General features: G+C 36.8%; 7 protein-coding genes across 7 annotated transcripts; 3 read left to right on the top strand and 4 right to left on the bottom strand. All coding sequences in view use genetic code 12, as the record gives it.

Annotated features, from left to right (window-relative positions):
* Positions 1-2,800: 2,800 nt before the first annotated feature.
* On the bottom strand, positions 2,801-3,335 carry SPAPADRAFT_59640 (uncharacterized protein; the record flags this gene model as incomplete). The annotated part of the gene is made up of 1 exon (XM_007373729.1): positions 2,801-3,335. The coding sequence occupies one exon, from the start codon at positions 3,316-3,318 to the stop codon at positions 2,857-2,859; it is 462 nt and encodes a 153-aa protein (XP_007373791.1).
* A 79-nt stretch (positions 3,336-3,414) lies between these two features.
* MNN21 (alpha-1,2-mannosyltransferase MNN2) lies at positions 3,415-5,339 on the bottom strand (the record flags this gene model as incomplete). The annotated part of the gene is made up of 2 exons (XM_007373728.1): positions 3,415-5,012; positions 5,037-5,339. 2 exons carry the CDS (start codon positions 5,337-5,339, stop codon positions 3,462-3,464), a joined length of 1,854 nt encoding a protein of 617 aa, XP_007373790.1.
* A 377-nt stretch (positions 5,340-5,716) lies between these two features.
* Positions 5,717-6,889, bottom strand: MNT3 (Mnt3p; the record flags this gene model as incomplete). The annotated part of the gene is made up of 1 exon (XM_007373727.1): positions 5,717-6,889. One exon carries the CDS (start codon positions 6,887-6,889, stop codon positions 5,717-5,719), a length of 1,173 nt encoding a protein of 390 aa, XP_007373789.1.
* Positions 6,890-9,297: 2,408 nt separating this feature from the next.
* Positions 9,298-10,800, top strand: KCS1 (inositol polyphosphate kinase; the record flags this gene model as incomplete). Its single annotated transcript, XM_007373726.1, has 2 exons — positions 9,298-9,468; positions 9,982-10,800. Coding segments are annotated over 2 exons (990 nt in total), but the record flags the coding sequence as incomplete, so codon positions are not given.
* A 949-nt stretch (positions 10,801-11,749) lies between these two features.
* GUT1 (glycerol kinase) lies at positions 11,750-13,636 on the top strand (the record flags this gene model as incomplete). The annotated part of the gene is made up of 1 exon (XM_007373725.1): positions 11,750-13,636. The coding sequence occupies one exon, from the start codon at positions 11,750-11,752 to the stop codon at positions 13,634-13,636; it is 1,887 nt and encodes a 628-aa protein (XP_007373787.1).
* A 29-nt stretch (positions 13,637-13,665) lies between these two features.
* Positions 13,666-14,700, bottom strand: SPAPADRAFT_54374 (uncharacterized protein; the record flags this gene model as incomplete). The annotated part of the gene is made up of 1 exon (XM_007373724.1): positions 13,666-14,700. One exon carries the CDS (start codon positions 14,698-14,700, stop codon positions 13,666-13,668), a length of 1,035 nt encoding a protein of 344 aa, XP_007373786.1.
* Positions 14,701-15,159: 459 nt separating this feature from the next.
* Positions 15,160-15,812, top strand: SPAPADRAFT_59631 (uncharacterized protein; the record flags this gene model as incomplete). The annotated part of the gene is made up of 1 exon (XM_007373723.1): positions 15,160-15,812. One exon carries the CDS (start codon positions 15,176-15,178, stop codon positions 15,590-15,592), a length of 417 nt encoding a protein of 138 aa, XP_007373785.1.
* Positions 15,813-16,992: the final 1,180 nt, after the last annotated feature.

Here is a 16,992-nt window from a genome sequence, read left to right as displayed (position 1 = left end):
TTTTCAAGCGGATTTTATAGGATTGAATTTTTTTTGTAAACCAAGAGTGAGGGACTGCAGCTAAAAAATTAAAAAATTGTAGAAAAAAAATACACTTGCAGAAGGACATTGAAAACGCAGAAAATAAATTGTAAATTTGCAGTTGTAACTCACAAAGTCACCCAATTCTTTTTTTGCCCTCCAATAGCCTCCACGATCAAACAAATAAAAAAATTCCGTTCCGCTTTTTACAGGTTAATTTTTCTTTGTTTAATAAAAAAAACTTTTCAAACCTGTAAAAATTCGTCTCTTTTTATGATGATGTCATAAAATCAATACAACTTATTGATTTGATTTTTGATTTTAACAAAAAAAATTCTATTTTACAGGTTATGAGTTTCATTGCGATTTAAGTTTATTATGAGGGATTTTATTTTGATTCGCATTTGCGTCTCTGCCCAGCAAACACTTTTTTGCTTAATTTGGAAGTTACACTTTGACAATGAAATTATTTTACACATATTGGAAACATTTCGCTCCGTAGTACGTGGTAAATTCTATCCCACCCGGAGTAAATCGTGGCATCTATCAATGAGGGATTTTTTTTTAATCGGTTCAAGTCAGAGGGCGATGCATTTACACTTAAAGTGTTATTTCCCACTTTTGTCATCTTTTTAGTAAACAATGTGTATAATGTAGTCATGTTGTATTAATTTATAGTAATTTGATTGTAGAATATACTGTGGACTGTCTGGTGATTGCATACTGTTTGTGGTAATTTTTGTTTTATGTGTTTTGAATAGAATTGATTTCTTACATTCCGTAATCCCGTAATCCGCTAGAGGTAAGAAAAAAAAATAGAATGTGGGAGGTGGGACACCACTCCACTTCGGAAAATAAACGTATCGGGGCTACGAGTGGTTAAAACCAAATTCCAGAATTTGCTCCACCTGTCTGTAATGATACTTAACTTTTTTTTATTTATTTATTTTTCATGTCCGTGGCAGATTTCTTTTCAAAAATTTCTCCAAATAATTTCAAAAATATTTGGTGATCGTAATTATTTATTTTCCGAAATTCTTATTTACACTTCAGGGATAAGAGATACAATTTTTGATTGGCATTTCCCTCCTGGTTCCCAACTCAACATTATCAAGACATGCAAAAGAGAGTGTAATCTCTGTGTGTGCATTCGATGTCGTGATATTCAATTTGTAAATTAATACCTAGGTAGCCACCGTAGTTAAGTAAGAAATGGTGCAATTTTACATAAATTTTTGGGGTAAAGTGGCTCACAAATGTAGGTATTTTTTTTTTCTTACATAGGGATTAAACTTTAAAGGAAAATAAAGTTTGAAATCTCATTGCAATCCGAATACAATAGCCTGGTTGCGAGCGGATTTATTGATTTTAAAAATTGTGAATAGCCATTGTCAACATAACCAGGGTACTTCGGAAAGTATTTCCGAGCAACAACGACCCATTATTTTACTACACATCTATTTTCTTTGACGGATCAACTGGAATTAATAGGGTACCCTGTCAACCTGTCAACCCGTCAACCTGTTGGCTCGTTCCCGTCAAGTCAAATTTCCCCTTGTTCGTCTCTTTTCCTCATGTAAACATTTAATTACGTCATTTCTTATCCCAAGAACAATTGACCTCAATTCCAATTGTCAAACGCGCGTTGGAGAAAATCGATTGATTATACGAATTCTTAAAAGTTTCTCCACTTTTCTTAGGGGAAACAAACAATGAAAAAGAAATATTATTGGCCTTTGTTATTCTGATGGTTTTCATGATTATGCAAGGAAATAAGAACGGGATTTGCTTATAACGTACAGGTCAACCTGCAAACACGTCCCCCCCCCCCCAACTGACTATAAGATAAGATTAGAAGTATTGTTCCGTTTTCTCATTGTTTTATTCACAGTTGCAATCGTGCAACAAATTTGTTCTAAACTTAGTCTTTAAAAATACCGAATAGAGAAGTGTTTCCTCTGTACCCTATTCTAGGATTGTTGCTATTTTTATACGTGTTTACCAAGCTTTTTCTTCCGTATATGTCAAGTGATATTTACTTGATTTGGTCTTAGATTTACGGAGGTTCAAAGAGAGAACCTAACAAGTATTAATTTGGTATCCCAATTCCTTTAGCTTTGTCTTCAAGTAATCAAAAGGAAAGTGAAATAGAGTGAATTGTTGTCCAAACTAGATCTCTTCCAAAAAAAAAAAGTAGAACCATTCTGAAACATGTATGTTTTCTTATTCTTCCAATAAAATGATCTCCGAAAGAAAAATAACCTGATTCAGTAGTTTAATTCGAATCTGATTACGTCATGCCAAAAAGATCCAAAGTTTAAGTTTGTTAGGTTTCCTACTACCACTGCGCTACCATGATCATACGCTTTCAGTACTAACTATTCAAGAGCGCCAAAGCCACAAATGTCTCCTAGTTTGACTAACTTATGGCCAGCATATGTTGTAACGTCTACAGACCAATTTTACTAAATTGTTGACGAAAGTGGTGTCATGGGCAACTGCGAGTGTTCTAACTTCTTTCTAGTTTCTCCTCTCCTTCTCAAAAAGCTGTGAAACCAGGTTGGGTTACGCTTTTAATGGACAATTTTACCCCTATATCGATCTTGCTTTTGTTAGTTGCAACCTGTGTGATTTCAAATCCTTGTAACAAATTGGTGGTTGTTTGTCCCAAACAACTCCCTTACTCTACGTTTTCTTCTTCGTTTGCCTCATACATTCTCTCTCTTGTTTGATCACTGAATCAGTAATCACGTAAAATTCCTGCAACACTACACATCCATCTATGAAACAGAAATATATTATGAAATTATATATTCATTCTAATATACACTCTATCTATGAAAGAATATGTTCGAATTCGTCCATATTCTCCAATTCATCCTGTTGATCGACCCGCTTTAATACCTCTTTCCTTGAAGATTCTTGAATGTAACCGTCCAATAGCAACTCATCCAATACATGATATGCCTTATCAAACCCAAATATGATATCCAATTCACAAACATTACCATACATTTTGTCCATCTGCTCCACAAATCGATGAATCACTTCTAATGCCAACAATTCATTATCATGGGAATTGATACCTACAATAAAGAACAACGAAGCGTATCGACGATATACTACTTTGAAATCACGATATTCCACAACATTACACATCTTGGCTCGACGGGACAATACTAATGTGCCTAGTTCTCGACTAATCTTGGATTTTTCCTTCTGGGATATTGTTTGGTACCATTTAGCTAATCTTGTCTTGCCCTGTCTGGATATTAGAAAGAGGAATTGTATGGCCATTGTATGTTCTGCGAGGTATTTGGTATAGTAAAGGTGTCCTTAACTTCCGTCAACACTCTTTTTTCGTGTATAGAATTTCTGCTCTACAAAAAAATAAAGTATTAAAAATATGTTTCCTGCATATAATTGACATATAGAACTAATTACGATTCTAAATCCTTAATGGTATCCTTCAAGTAATTAAGCTGCTGGGTGATTTCTCGGCACAAGTCTTCTTTATTTACATCTTTAAATGCTTCTAATTTAAAGTTATTAACACACAATAGTTGCTTCATATTATTCCATTGAACCCATTCAAAATCGTACCCAGTAATACGTTTCATCCCAGTTCCATAAAGTCTAATTCTTTCTCCATTGGAGTTGTATATCTTTCTTTCTATTCTCAATTTCCAAGGATTTAATTTCGGGAAATTGGCATGAACAAATAACATCCGAGGACCCGAAGTAAGGAATCGGTTGTTTTTTTCCTTGACAGTGGCGAGCACTTTCTGATCAGTTATCTTCAGTAACTCTTTGCGTAACTCGCCAGTGTAATAATCTTCGACTGGGTCATATTGACCCATTCCACATCCTACGAAATCCCCATTCTGGAAATGACCCAATGCATTAAGAAACTTGGAAACTTGATAATATGGATGTCTCAAGGTAACAGTGGCTGCTAAAAAGGTTTCTTTATCACCTTCACCATCGGATCCTTGGGAAAATAATGGATAAAAATGTGTGGGCCCATACAAGTTGTAATATAATGCTAAAAGAAGTGGCTTGAAATGGGTCCGTTTGGAAATCATCAATTGACCTGATTCGGAGCTTGGATCAGGTATGGCACCTTTACGTTCATGTAATGGAATGTCATTCAAGTTTGCACCAGTGATTTCTTGTGGTCTGGAACGGTAAAACCCAATTGATTCATCATATTTAGGGAGTAGCTCTGTTTCACTGATTTCCAGACCCACAATCTCGTAATAATGAGGTGACGTTGCTCTTTTCCAGAAATCAGGCCATACAATTAATCCCTTCGATGTAAATGGTTCTTCAGTGAATAAATTATCAGGAACATGCACAGGAATATTATCACTATCCAACAACAACACGTTTTCAAAACTTGAAAGTAATATGGCCATTGCTTTATATTGATACCCTTTAAAATTAAACTTCGAAGCATAATTGTTCCCGGTCTTGTCAAGAGGGCTAACTAAATGATTCCTCATGTATATGCATCGGGCATTCATGGTCGGTAACACTTTCCCACAAAGTTCCAATTCAAATTCGTCCACTTTTGGTATAAACACTTCTATAGGTAATGTACACCCAATAGACCGCAAGGTCTTTATTGAAAGTAAAGTCAACCAATTAAATTGTCCTCCACCCACATAAACGATCCCATTCCCGTGATATAATTGATTGGGCGCCTTACCTGGCAAATTGTCCACAACATATTGATGGGATTTTTTCATGTCGGCCAATTCCTGCGTTGTTAGTTGAAGGAAACTGGATAAATATTCCTCGCTGAATACTTGTTCATCTTTGGCAGATGAATCATATCGAGCGTGGTATATCCTATCATCGGTACGATACCTGTCTAATTTTTTAACCTCAGGTCTTCCATTATACAACACTTGAAGAATTGAGTTGAAGAAAGTGTATCCACGCTTCAACCGCACGGCTTCGCTTGGATGTTGTTTGTTGTAGTCATCCTGTAATTTTTTGATCAAACGAACCTTGGCCTCATGTTCCTTTGTAGCTTCTTGATCTTCAATAGAAGAATCTTTTCTCAGATTATCAGGAGAATTTCCTGCTATTATATCACTAAACTTAACTGGTTTCTTCACGCTTGATACAATAGAATCCCACCAACTGGGTTTAAATCCGGATTCGTCGATTATGCTCAGGGTTGAAGCGTCGTCGCCTCCTTGGCGATATACTATAAATATTAAATAGATGAAAATAATCAGAAGTATAATCAACTGCTGTTTCCGACGTCGCCTGAAAAGCTTTAGGTTGTATAGGAAATTATTAACCATTATAGCATAGATATGTGGTGATGTAAAAATGTGTAAATGCTACTCTTGAATAAATAACTTTGAAGGTCTTTGACTTGTTGTATGTTTATGGTAAAGGAGTGGTGTAGATTAATCAAAGACCTGTCTATGCTAAGCCTTGAGCTGGTAGTACGGAGCTCGCGGTTGATAAGAAGGATTATCGGTTGGGAGTTTATAGTTGAAAAATAGCCGCCAAACCAAAAAAAAAAAATTGACTATTAACACTTTTGAGCCGCGCGACTACTCAAAGTAGCAATAAGCCATTGTATTACGAAACAAAGCTTTTTGCATTCATTTTCTGTTATAATACCACATGGCCATTTACCGATAAGAAGATAAGTGAATTTATATGTATTGCATTAATTCGATAGTATGTCCAAGAAATATCTATTACAGCTCAAATCACTTTGACCAAAATCGTCATCAGGATCACAGGTACATTTATTCTCAATAAAGGTCTTCGAGTCCTGTGGACATTGTGAATATGGCGCGTAATAATATCCTAAATCATTAAACCAGTGTATTTCATTCTTGTATAGATATAATGCTACAGCAATTGAATGTATTGGCGCGTCACCCCACCTTTCGTAATAAAATCCGCCTTTTGAATCTAAAAACTCAAATAATCTTTGATAATTGTTGTCAAACATATCTAGATTAGCAATTTCAAAATTTGACCAAAAGTGACAAAGATTATACCAATTGTGTTTATTAAGAAGGAGTTCAAATGATTCGGGAGCTGAAGTCATATTCTCAGTTCTTATAAATTCAAGTACATGGTTCCATAAACTAGGTATTGTATCAGCATACTCAAATAAACTAAGCACAAATGCATATTTCTTTTTGTGCTTCCTCACATACCTGAATACATCATAATTCACATCACAATATACTTTAATCCCTGGTTCTATACGCCAGTAGTATTGATATTGTTTAACCAAAGGATGCTGGTAGAAGAACCCACTATAGAACCGACACATATGTCTATAACTCTCAGAATCACCATAAGGGACATCTGCATAATTACTCCTTATTTCTTCTGCCTTGGTGGTGTTTATATGGCTGGGATAAGACCAATGAGACCGGGGTATAGAACCAAAACTGATCCTTCCATGGTCAATAAAAGAGGTTATCAAGTATATAAATTCTTTAGAAAACGGTTCGTCATTTAAAAATGTATAATCGTAGTTGTACTTGTGATTGAATCGATCTTGAACGTTTTGCAACGTTTCCAATACTTGGTACATGTCTTGATTTCGACATAGCATTAAAAATGTAGCATTTTCTCGGGGGGTTCTCGGCTTCTCTCGGTCTATAATGACTACTTGACTTGGGATGTCTTGATTTACTTCTGCGCTGAAGATTTCGTTGTTCTTTAGGAAATCTTTGAAGTCGCTGTCATTGCAATAAGTATAGTATAATCCGTCAATCAATTTAGTGCTGTTGTCTAATTCATCATTAACTTTAACAATTCTAGGTAGTGAAAGGAGAATTGCAAGAACTGTTACTATCAACAGGACAGATCTCCACATTTATCTTGACATCGTAGTTATTTGTGTGTGTGCAAAGAAACTCAAGGGTTAACAAAAGTCGTGCATATTGAACAACAAAATAACATGCTGCAGAAAGAATGAATAGGAATCTGAAAATTACTGCAGCCGGCAGAGACAAGACCTTGGGCCGAAAACGATGTAGCTTTGTCTTGGCAACTAATAAACCAGGCTGAGTATTCTTGTCAAAGCTCGTCTCATCTCAGATAACATGGACCCGCATTTGTGAAACTGGGGTGTGTCCTGGAACGGAAAACGTGTGTAGTTTGCTCATTGACGACAGTTTGGGAATATCTGAGCCGCAAGGAACAGTGCGCACAACTCTGTAGACCAGTAGGCACTACCCGCCAAAATTAAAAATATGTGATAGTTAACATGGTGGGGTAGCGCTAAAAAAAAAAGAAAATTTCCACACACACGCCGCCGTGGAGGGCCAGGTGGTTCTGAACCACGTTTTGTTTTGAATTGATCTTAGCAACACAATCAGATCCCACCAAATTTCAAAACACTTTATTCTCACACATATGCTAAGCATTATGTTGCTTTGTAAACACAAGGCACCACATTTTTCGATCTCCTTGACGAACAAAAGTTAGCACTTTCTGTTTGCTTTAATTTAAAAGCAAGTGATGAAGTTGACCATCTGGTGAAAATATCTGTTGTTGGGTATATGAATTATTCAGTACAACTTGTCAACAGCGATACTACGTGTCCTCTTTTAATGCCCTGTGCCCTTGTAGCTCTATCTCATCTCGGCATCGGACTACGGTTATAATTTATTGCAAAATATGCGACCGTGGGTAAAAAAAAAACAATTACTAGATATGACGTTTCTAGACACACCCCTATAAAATTCCAAAAAAGTATAAATGCTTCATGATAGAACCGAAATTATTTTCTGATACCTTCGATCTCTCTTTCTCCTTCTTCTTGTTTTTATCTCCTTCTTACGTTCCTTCTCTTTTTTTGCAACTTTTAGATATTCATACCACTTGAGAGCTTGACCTTGTTGGTTTTACCTTGCTGGTTTTTACTTTACAAACTTATATCAACATAGCTATTCTACCCAAGTTTTTGGTTAGTGGCAACAAGTATAAATCCCACATTCCTAAGTTCTTGACAACGCACTAGCCCCGGATCAATACGGCTTATAATTGCAGACAATAGTTTGGCCGACCACAAAACCACTTCACCCACGAAGGGGGAAAAAAAATCAAGCCTCGCTAAGTTCTCCCACGGCAAAGAAATTTTAACGCAGCGAAGGAAACAAATAAAGAAAAAAAATAGATATCACTTTTCTTCCCAGCACATTTTTTACAACCCTTTGTTTGTTTTTACAACCATCACTATTTTCATCCGGAAAAGATATTCATAGAGGTGGACCACAGTTGATAGTACTCGTGGCAAACAAATTTAGATCGTTAGAAAGTGTTTTTGATTTCCAAGCAAGCAATTATTTTTATTTTCTTTTGTTTGCACTACAAAGCTAAACCACATAGCATCATTTCCCTATCTTGCTGGTTCATTCCAATAGCAATAACAATACAGATTCTTTTTTCAAGTTTTATGTCCTGTAAATACTGGTTTCACTTGTTCATTTTCAGTTTAAACTCACAACAAATACACATACATAATAGACATACATTAAGTGGTACAGAATGGAGGGGAGTATAACCAATATCACACCGACAGTAATTAAGAGGAAACTTGAAAACGGTACAATGTTGGCCAAGTCATCAACAACAACATCAGATGCAACTTTGCATGTGTCGGAACGACATAATGGAAACTCATCAGTGCATATCAATAACAACCCAATACCATTACGAAAATCTCCATCAGAACCAATAACACGGCAAACCTCTACTTCGGAAGTACCATTGCATGGGAAACCTATAACTGGAAGAAAAGCAGCTAGATCGTTGCGTATTTTCCGAGGTGTTAACCAAAACGACGGAATACCAAAAGAAGACAATGACCAAGAAGAATACAAGTTAGCTCCAGTAAAGACCAATGAATTGGAAGGTTCTGCGTTGGAACCAGTTTCATCAGCAACATATATTCCTCACACACCTGCAGTTGAAGATTTTGAAAAGGATCATATAGATTTGGAAGAACCAGTTACCCCGACAGAGGTCAAACCACAACATCTTACCGCAAATGTAGAATATGACCATGGGTTAAATGGTGATATCACGAAAATTTCAACGATTTACAACAAATTAGACACATCTGAAGAAGTTCTTGATATTGAACGTGCATTGATTAAACTTTCACGATCATCTACTCCTATAATAGAAGACCGGTCTCGAGATGACATCTTACCGGAAACTCCCCAAAATATAGATCAGAGCACATACCTGCAAGAACCACAATTTCCACTTGCAGTTGAATTAAGACCATTCAAGAACAAAGTAGGTGGACATACGGCAATTTTCTCGTTCTCGAAACGAGCAGTTTGTAAAGCATTAGTTAATCGAGAAAATTTATTTTATGAAACAATTGAATTGAAGCGTCCTCAATTATTGAAATTTATGCCTAAATATATTGGTGTTTTGAATGTCCGTTACTCCAGTGTTCTCAACGAATTTCCCCAGGAATTATCTGATCCTGAAAATGACAAAAATTCTACAAATGAAGTCCCAGAAGGAATTGCCATAAAGTCAACACCCCGCAACATCAGCAGAATGGAATCGGGATTGATGACTCCAGAGGTGGTTCTTGATGATAATAAGCATATAATCCCCAATGAACTTTGGAAACAATATTCAAACTCATTGCCATCGCCCAAGCAATCAGAATTGTTTCTTTGTGAATCAAACTTGCAACATACTCATTCTGCACTGAGTTCATTGAATTCTCCACTTCAAAGACCCACCAACCCGGGACTGACATTAATTAATACTGATTTGCAAGCACAGGTTCTTCAAGAAGTGTTCAATCCTACTCTTAAAATGCACAATAATGAAGACAATATATTTAGTATGGATGATGAAGTCATACCACAAGAATATGCATCACCTATGATCCTGTCAACAAATACTGCCAACAATCTGGTGCCGCTTTTACGAAAGCATACCCGATTTGAACGGTTTATATTATTGGAAGATCTCACCACGAATATCAAGCAGCCTTGTGTGTTAGATTTGAAAATGGGTACCAGGCAATATGGAATTGAAGCAACTTGTAAAAAACAACAATCACAAAGAAGAAAGTGTTTGGCTACTACATCCAGAAAATTGGGAGTTCGAGTTTGTGGTCTTCAAATCTATAAATACAATAATCAAAGATTAGTGCATGATAAATACTATGGCAGAAAAATCACTATTGGTAAGCAGTTTTGTAAGATCTTGGCGAAGTTTTTGTATAACGGTCACGATAACTATTCCGTTATGTTCAGGATCCCTGATTTGATCGACCAAATTAAAGAATTGTACCTGATTTTCCAAGAATTACCAGGTTACAGAATGTATGGATCGTCAATCTTGCTCATGTACGAAGGTGGAGGAGAAAGATATGACCATGTCAATGTGAAGATTATTGATTTTGCCCAATCTATCATATCTGAAGAAGGAAGTCATCAGAACGCCAAGATCCCACCACAGCATCCTAATCTTGTCGATTTGGGCTATTTACGAGGATTGACGTCATTAATCGCATATTTCAGAGTAATATTTAGAGTCATTAGTGGAAAGAACTTTACTAATACGGAAGACATGAAGATTTGGGTCAAAGAGAATGGGAATAGACTTAAACATGAAAACAATCATTGGTTGGATGAGTTTGCCGAACATATAAATGGAGAGATTAACGATGAGGAATTACCGGATGATCCATTTGATATAGATTATCCTGAATATACCGATGTTGATGATGAAGGAATCTCCGAATAACGGTTTTATTTATTTTGTAATTATTAATTAATTTTTTGTACTTTGGTCACGGTTGTATAGTAGCGGTTAGTACCTTTTAATAAATACTAATACATAGTTAGGATTAAAACACAAAAATCCGTAAAAGCCTTAGCCATTGTAAAATTTAGCCAAGAAAACTAAGAGAAGCAGGGGGGTGAATGGGGGGAAATCCTAGACGAAATGTCCTAAATCAAGTTGGCAATTTGTGAAAAAAAAAGCCACCGATGTCCTCGGTGAAATGCTGCAAATAAAATGTGCCATGGCTGAGCAGCAAAGTAAGTAAGGCAAGATTCAGTTGGCTGCAAATCAAGTAACATTAACCGAGTAGTGAAACGAAATTCCGTGGCTCGGATATGTAGTTGATTTCTGCGAGTAACCTTGTAAACTTTAACACTAATTCTCTCGCCAACTACTTGTAGTTTCTTCCTCTAGAGGAACACTTCTTATTGTTTTCAAGACAATCATTTCCCCCAGTGGACATAGAAGAGGAGGTGCGGGGGGGAATAATACCCAGTAACATTCTAATTTTACGCACAGTTCTATCCCCCAAAAATTCAATCTATACCTCCACCCAAGTGTTCTACTTCTGTACCTCCACCGACTTGTTTTAATTCCTGGTGGAGTATAGAGAGGCGAACCATTGTTTTTAAAACAAATTACGAGCTTTGTGTCCATTCTTATATTTCCGAAAATCCCGCCTTGGTTTGTTGCTAAAACCACATGCACAAAACCAAACAAAAAAATCTTATTTAGACTACGCATTGGCCAAAATAGAAATGACATTAGCATACCGCCTTAGAACAGGTACACTATATATCACCGAGAATCTTTACCTTGTCTCTCGTTCAAACCAAATAGAAACAACGCCACTGATTGATTGAGTTAAAACGTTCAGTTATATCCACTTGTTACATCACACACATATACCATGCCACGTCGTAACTCCCAAAGTCCTTCAATCCCTGTGATTGCTGCAATCGATATAGGAACCACATCCGCACGAGCTATTCTCTTCACTAGAGAGGGCCAAGAGCTAGCCAAGCACCAGATTGAATACTCAACAACTGCATCTGAAGGTGGTGATGGCTCAGAGGAACAATTCAGAAGACGATCCTCCTTGTTAAAACAGAATGATCCAATCTTCTCGGCCGAAGGTATTGCCATTTCCATCACTGACCATGTTGAAATTGAAAACAATTTATCGTCATTAGGTCCTACTTTAAAGTTTCCCCAGCCTGGTTGGGTGGATTGTATGCCTGTGCATATCTTGGCAAATGCAGTTCAATGTTTGGTGGCGTGTTTGATTTCATTGGCCAAGGTTAACGAGAATCCGGAATTGTCAATAAAATACAAGGTTAAGGCAATTGGTGTCACCAACATGAGAGAAACTATGATGGTATGGTCGAGAAAGACGGGTAAACCTTTGAGTCCCGGGATTGTTTGGACCGATACTAGAACAGCTGACATTATTCACCATTTGGAAAAAATGACTGATGACGAAACCAAACGTAGATTGAGAGAAAAAACTGGGTTACCATTGTCTACTTACTTCTCGGCTGGTAAGTTAAGATGGCTATTGGACAATGATAGTGCCGTAAGAGAAGAGTATGAAAAGGGGGAAGGAAATATAATGTTTGGTACGGTTGACACCTGGTTGATTTATCATTTGACCAAGGAAAAATCCTTTGTTACCGATATTTCCAACGCGTCAAGAACATACTTTATGGATTTGGAAACTCAGGATTATGATGACGAATTATTGGAGTTTTGGGGAATAGATCCAAATTTAATCAAATTACCAAAAATTGTATCATCCTCGGAAATTTATGGATCATTCAATGCTCCTGACTTATCCAAATTAGGTTTCCACAACAAAATCACTCAAGAAGCATATGATATTATGAAAACCATAAGAGATGTACCCATCTGTGGTTGTTTAGGTGATCAGTCAAGTTCTCTTGTTGGGCAATTAGCATTCGAACCAGGTTCAGCAAAGTGTACTTATGGTACCGGTAGCTTCTTATTGTACAACACCGGTACTCGTAAGTTGATCAGCAAAGAAGGGGCATTGACCACATTCAGTTACTGGTTCCCTAATTTGAAAGGTGATCATGGGAAACCCCACTACGCCTTGGAAGGTTCCATTGCCGTAGCTGGGTCAGTAGTTCAGTGGTTAAGAGATAACTTAAAGATGATTGAAAGGGCGACTGATATCGGGCCATTAGCTTCACAAGCGGAAGATTCTGGTGGAGTGCTGTTTGTTCCCGCATTCTCGGGGTTATTTGCTCCTTATTGGGACCGTGGTGCTCGAGGTTCCATATTTGGTATAACTCAATATACTACAGCGGCACATATAGCCCATGCCGCTTTAGAAGGGGTTTGTTTCCAAGTTCGGGCAATTTTAAAAGCAATGGCTACTGATGCTGGTGGATCAGAAGATTTCTTGGAAGAAGCATTGATGTCGCAGAAGGAAGATCAACCATTGTCGACATTGACTACCGATGGTGGTATGTCTAAAGCTGATGAAGTCTTACAAATCCAGGCGGACGTTTTGGGACCGTGTGTCACGGTTAAACGAGCTTCACATTCTGAATGTACTGCCTTAGGGGCAGCAATTGCTGCTGGGTTGGCATTTGAAGATGAAGAAAAGCGTATTTGGAAAGACCTTGATGATGTCGTGGCCAGTATTGGTGGTGAATCTGACCCTAAGAACATTTTCCATGCCAAATTGTCCGACACAGAAAGAAGAAAGAATTTTAGGAGATGGAATAAGGCTATTGAAAGATGTAAAGGTTGGTTAGATGATTTAGATTGAACACTTTATATTAGTCTATATAATAATCCTTAATCAAATGATGAATCGTAGTCATCTATGTCTATATGTTCCTGAGAATCCTCAAATGACCGTTCATATATAATGCTATTGGTATCAATTTCATCCTGTAAGCTTTCCTTTAAATTGTCAAAAATAAATGAACTATCGGCAACAAAACTTTCCGATATCTTGGAAGGGCTTTTATTCTTGTTGAAATTGAAGATATTATCGTTGAAATTGGAAGTCACGTCATTGAAAAATTTGGAAGTTTGTTTGGCCAAATCATCAAACTTGACATTTGATTGTTGAATCAACTGTTTGAAATCTTCATTTCTCTGGGGTGAGAAAATCGTGCTTGTGCTTTTCTTTACATTGTGGTTCAAATCATCAAAGGCTTGGTTCATTATGAATGAGGCTTGTTTCTTGATCGTCGATGTTTTGACTTCAAACACTTGACTCACTTGTTTAGTCAAACTAGGTCTATTATTTTCCTTATCATTATTTTCAGCAGTAGACACGATATTCAATTTGTTTAATTCACGTTCAGTCTCAAGGTGGGCTTGCTTGTAAATATCCCCATTACCGTGCTTGGAAAGGATAACTTCTTCACGTTTAATCGCTTCAATTTTCTGAGTCAATTCTAATAATTGCATCTTCTTAACTTCAACTAATCTTTCGTATTCATGCAATTGTGCTTGTTTCGTGGTGTATTGTTCTAATAATCTTCTCAGTTCTGTTTGTAAATCATCCATTGTTCTTGGAGGTGTGTTTAATTCAGATGGGGGAGAGCGTATAGGAACATATACAGGAAGGCCACTCCTTGGGGTTGTATTGGTATTACTCTCTGACTTATTGAAGAAGTCCTTTTTGGCTGGGGAGTTGGCTAAAGAAAACTTTGCCAATCCAGTGGATTCACTTATTTTCCTTTCTCGTTTCTCGGGCGACTTTAATAACGATCTTTGGTGTTGTAGCATTCTGTTTGGGGATATAGGTGTAAGAATAGAAAACGATTTACGTTTGGATGGGGTTGATGGAGTCACTTGTCCTTGTTGAACCACTGACATTTTCTGTTAGCTGCTATAGGGAAACTGTTGGGATGGAAGGGTCTAACGGATATTCTGGTTAAGTATAAAACAAGGCACACAACTCACGAAGAAAGAAAATCTACAGATTTCATCTCTGAAATGTGTAAATTGGATCAGAATATTATTCCCGATGTTCCATCGGATTCGCTCTAATAAGGAAATAGGTAAACTTTGCTAATTAGAATCATAAAAAATTTTTTGCAATCTTTAGGGTGGTAGCACACCCATTTCCAAATTAGGAAATATAATAACATTCCAACAAAAATTAATTTTTTTTTTTACCAATTGATCATTATCACGTGCGTCCCCCCATCTGGGCTCACAAAATTTCTCAACGAAATTCAATAAGCAAAATAGGAAAAAAAGAATGTGAAAAGAACGGCAAATATATGAAGCAATAACTTGGAAAAGTTTTTCTGTTTCTTTTTTTCACTTACTATTCAATTGAACAACCATGGGTGCCTTTGCCAAAATCAAGTGCTTCTTAGCCTGTATCATCTTGTACTATTCCGTCTACTTGTACAATTACAAGTGTCCAACCTTTGCTTCCGTGGATCCAAGCATCATTGAATCCAATCCATTACACAGTGAACAAGTTGCTTTATGTGAATTATTACATTCCGGTGCCGACTTTATCCAACCATACCATGCCAAAGTTCATGAAGTCTTGGATGAACACGTTCATTCCCATCCATTGTTCATCGAATACAAGATTAAGGAAAAGATAGTTTCCGCCAGGGGTAAAATCAGTTCTGTTGTTTGTCCATTAGCTCAACAACTTTTCCAAGCTACTGAAATTGCTGAAATTCACGCTTATGATCATCTCTCTAAGGTTTATCAACAAGCTGCTGGTTTGTTAAAGAAGGATTAATTTGTTGAAGGAAGCATAGAAATCTGAAGTATGTTTTGATGATTTTTATATTTTGTATGATATATCTATATACCCTCAATGTTACTGAAATTTTACTGTAAATGGTTCAGGTGCAAAGAATGAGAAGTGGTATGTAGATTTTTCAGATGACAAACCTGTGTTTATAGTATACCCTGATTTTTTTTTTTAGTTAGTAGCAATGAATATACCATGAAATTTTGACATATTTTTTTTGTATGTAAAGACTCCAGCTTTGTTTACAGTTTGACATGCCTAAACAATGAAAGCACTGTCAAGCGAGAGGTACAGCTTGTTTAAAGTACATTTCGCACAGGCAATACCGCCTCGGTATTTTCCCCCGCAACCATAGTGAAAAAAAAAATGAGGAAAGTTTTAATCAATAGTACATTGACGAATTGTCAGCAGCGGCTAACAGGCACGTCTATATTTGATTGTTTTAGATTGTCAGCAGATGAGAATTCATCATATCATTGAAATGGGGACTAAACGAAAGGTCAGTTCGATCTTCACTATTGACTTGGATTTCCCTAAATCATCTCTGGGATTGTTTCAAACTAGTATTACTAAATCTATACGCGTCTACTTTTAAAGCGCCATACAGGAAGTTAGAAAGATGACGTGTTCTAGTCTGCTAATGGATTTGGCATAGATTGTGATTTCTTAAACCTACAAAATAGTCAATTTTCGTCCTTTAGGAGTGATATTGATATTATACGAAAACGGATAGATATAATGAACAGATCATTGTAACACATCGAGCTGCTGCTTCTGGAGAACTGAATCTCTATTTTTAGGATTGGATTTGGTAATCTGTTGTTGCGTGAGTTAAATATTGGAAAGGAGGCAGAAAGTTTGCATAAATCTATTGATTACTCGGAGTCATTCTGTTACGAGATTCTTCTTTTTATATACTGCGTTGCGATGGGTCAATTTGGGAATGATGTAGCCGCAAATCAGTGATGAAGTCACAAATTCTCAAGTGTAAACATCAAATGTGGCCGGGGTTCTTCACTATGTTAACACCAACCATGATAATCTTACCTGAATTGTTTAAGTACCGTTCATACTCAATAATTTCCTAATTTTCTCTTAAGAAGTGATACTTTTTGGCGAGAGATAAAGTAGATTTTTTTTAATAGTTCCAATAAGTAGAGTTCTATATATTTATATAGACAGAAATTATTCTCTTTGATTAACTAGTGTTGCTTTGGAACGCTTGATCCTTCGCTCGTAAATCTTATTTAGGATTCCTGCTACCAGTTGGATCTTCAGTTTCAGGTTGTGGGTATCCGTCATGCACGGCTCAGTAGAAGACGGTGAGAATGAATCTACACTTTACTTATCGGATAGTATTGTTTCTTCTATGTTGAATTGGAGAC

Source organism: Spathaspora passalidarum (genome assembly GCF_000223485.1).
Source record: "Spathaspora passalidarum NRRL Y-27907 unplaced genomic scaffold SPAPAscaffold_2, whole genome shotgun sequence".
NCBI classification, from domain to species: Eukaryota; Fungi; Ascomycota; class Pichiomycetes; order Serinales; family Debaryomycetaceae; genus Spathaspora; species Spathaspora passalidarum.
The sequence above is the reverse complement of the archived record's forward strand: the minus strand, read 5'-3'. Positions and strand labels throughout refer to the sequence as shown.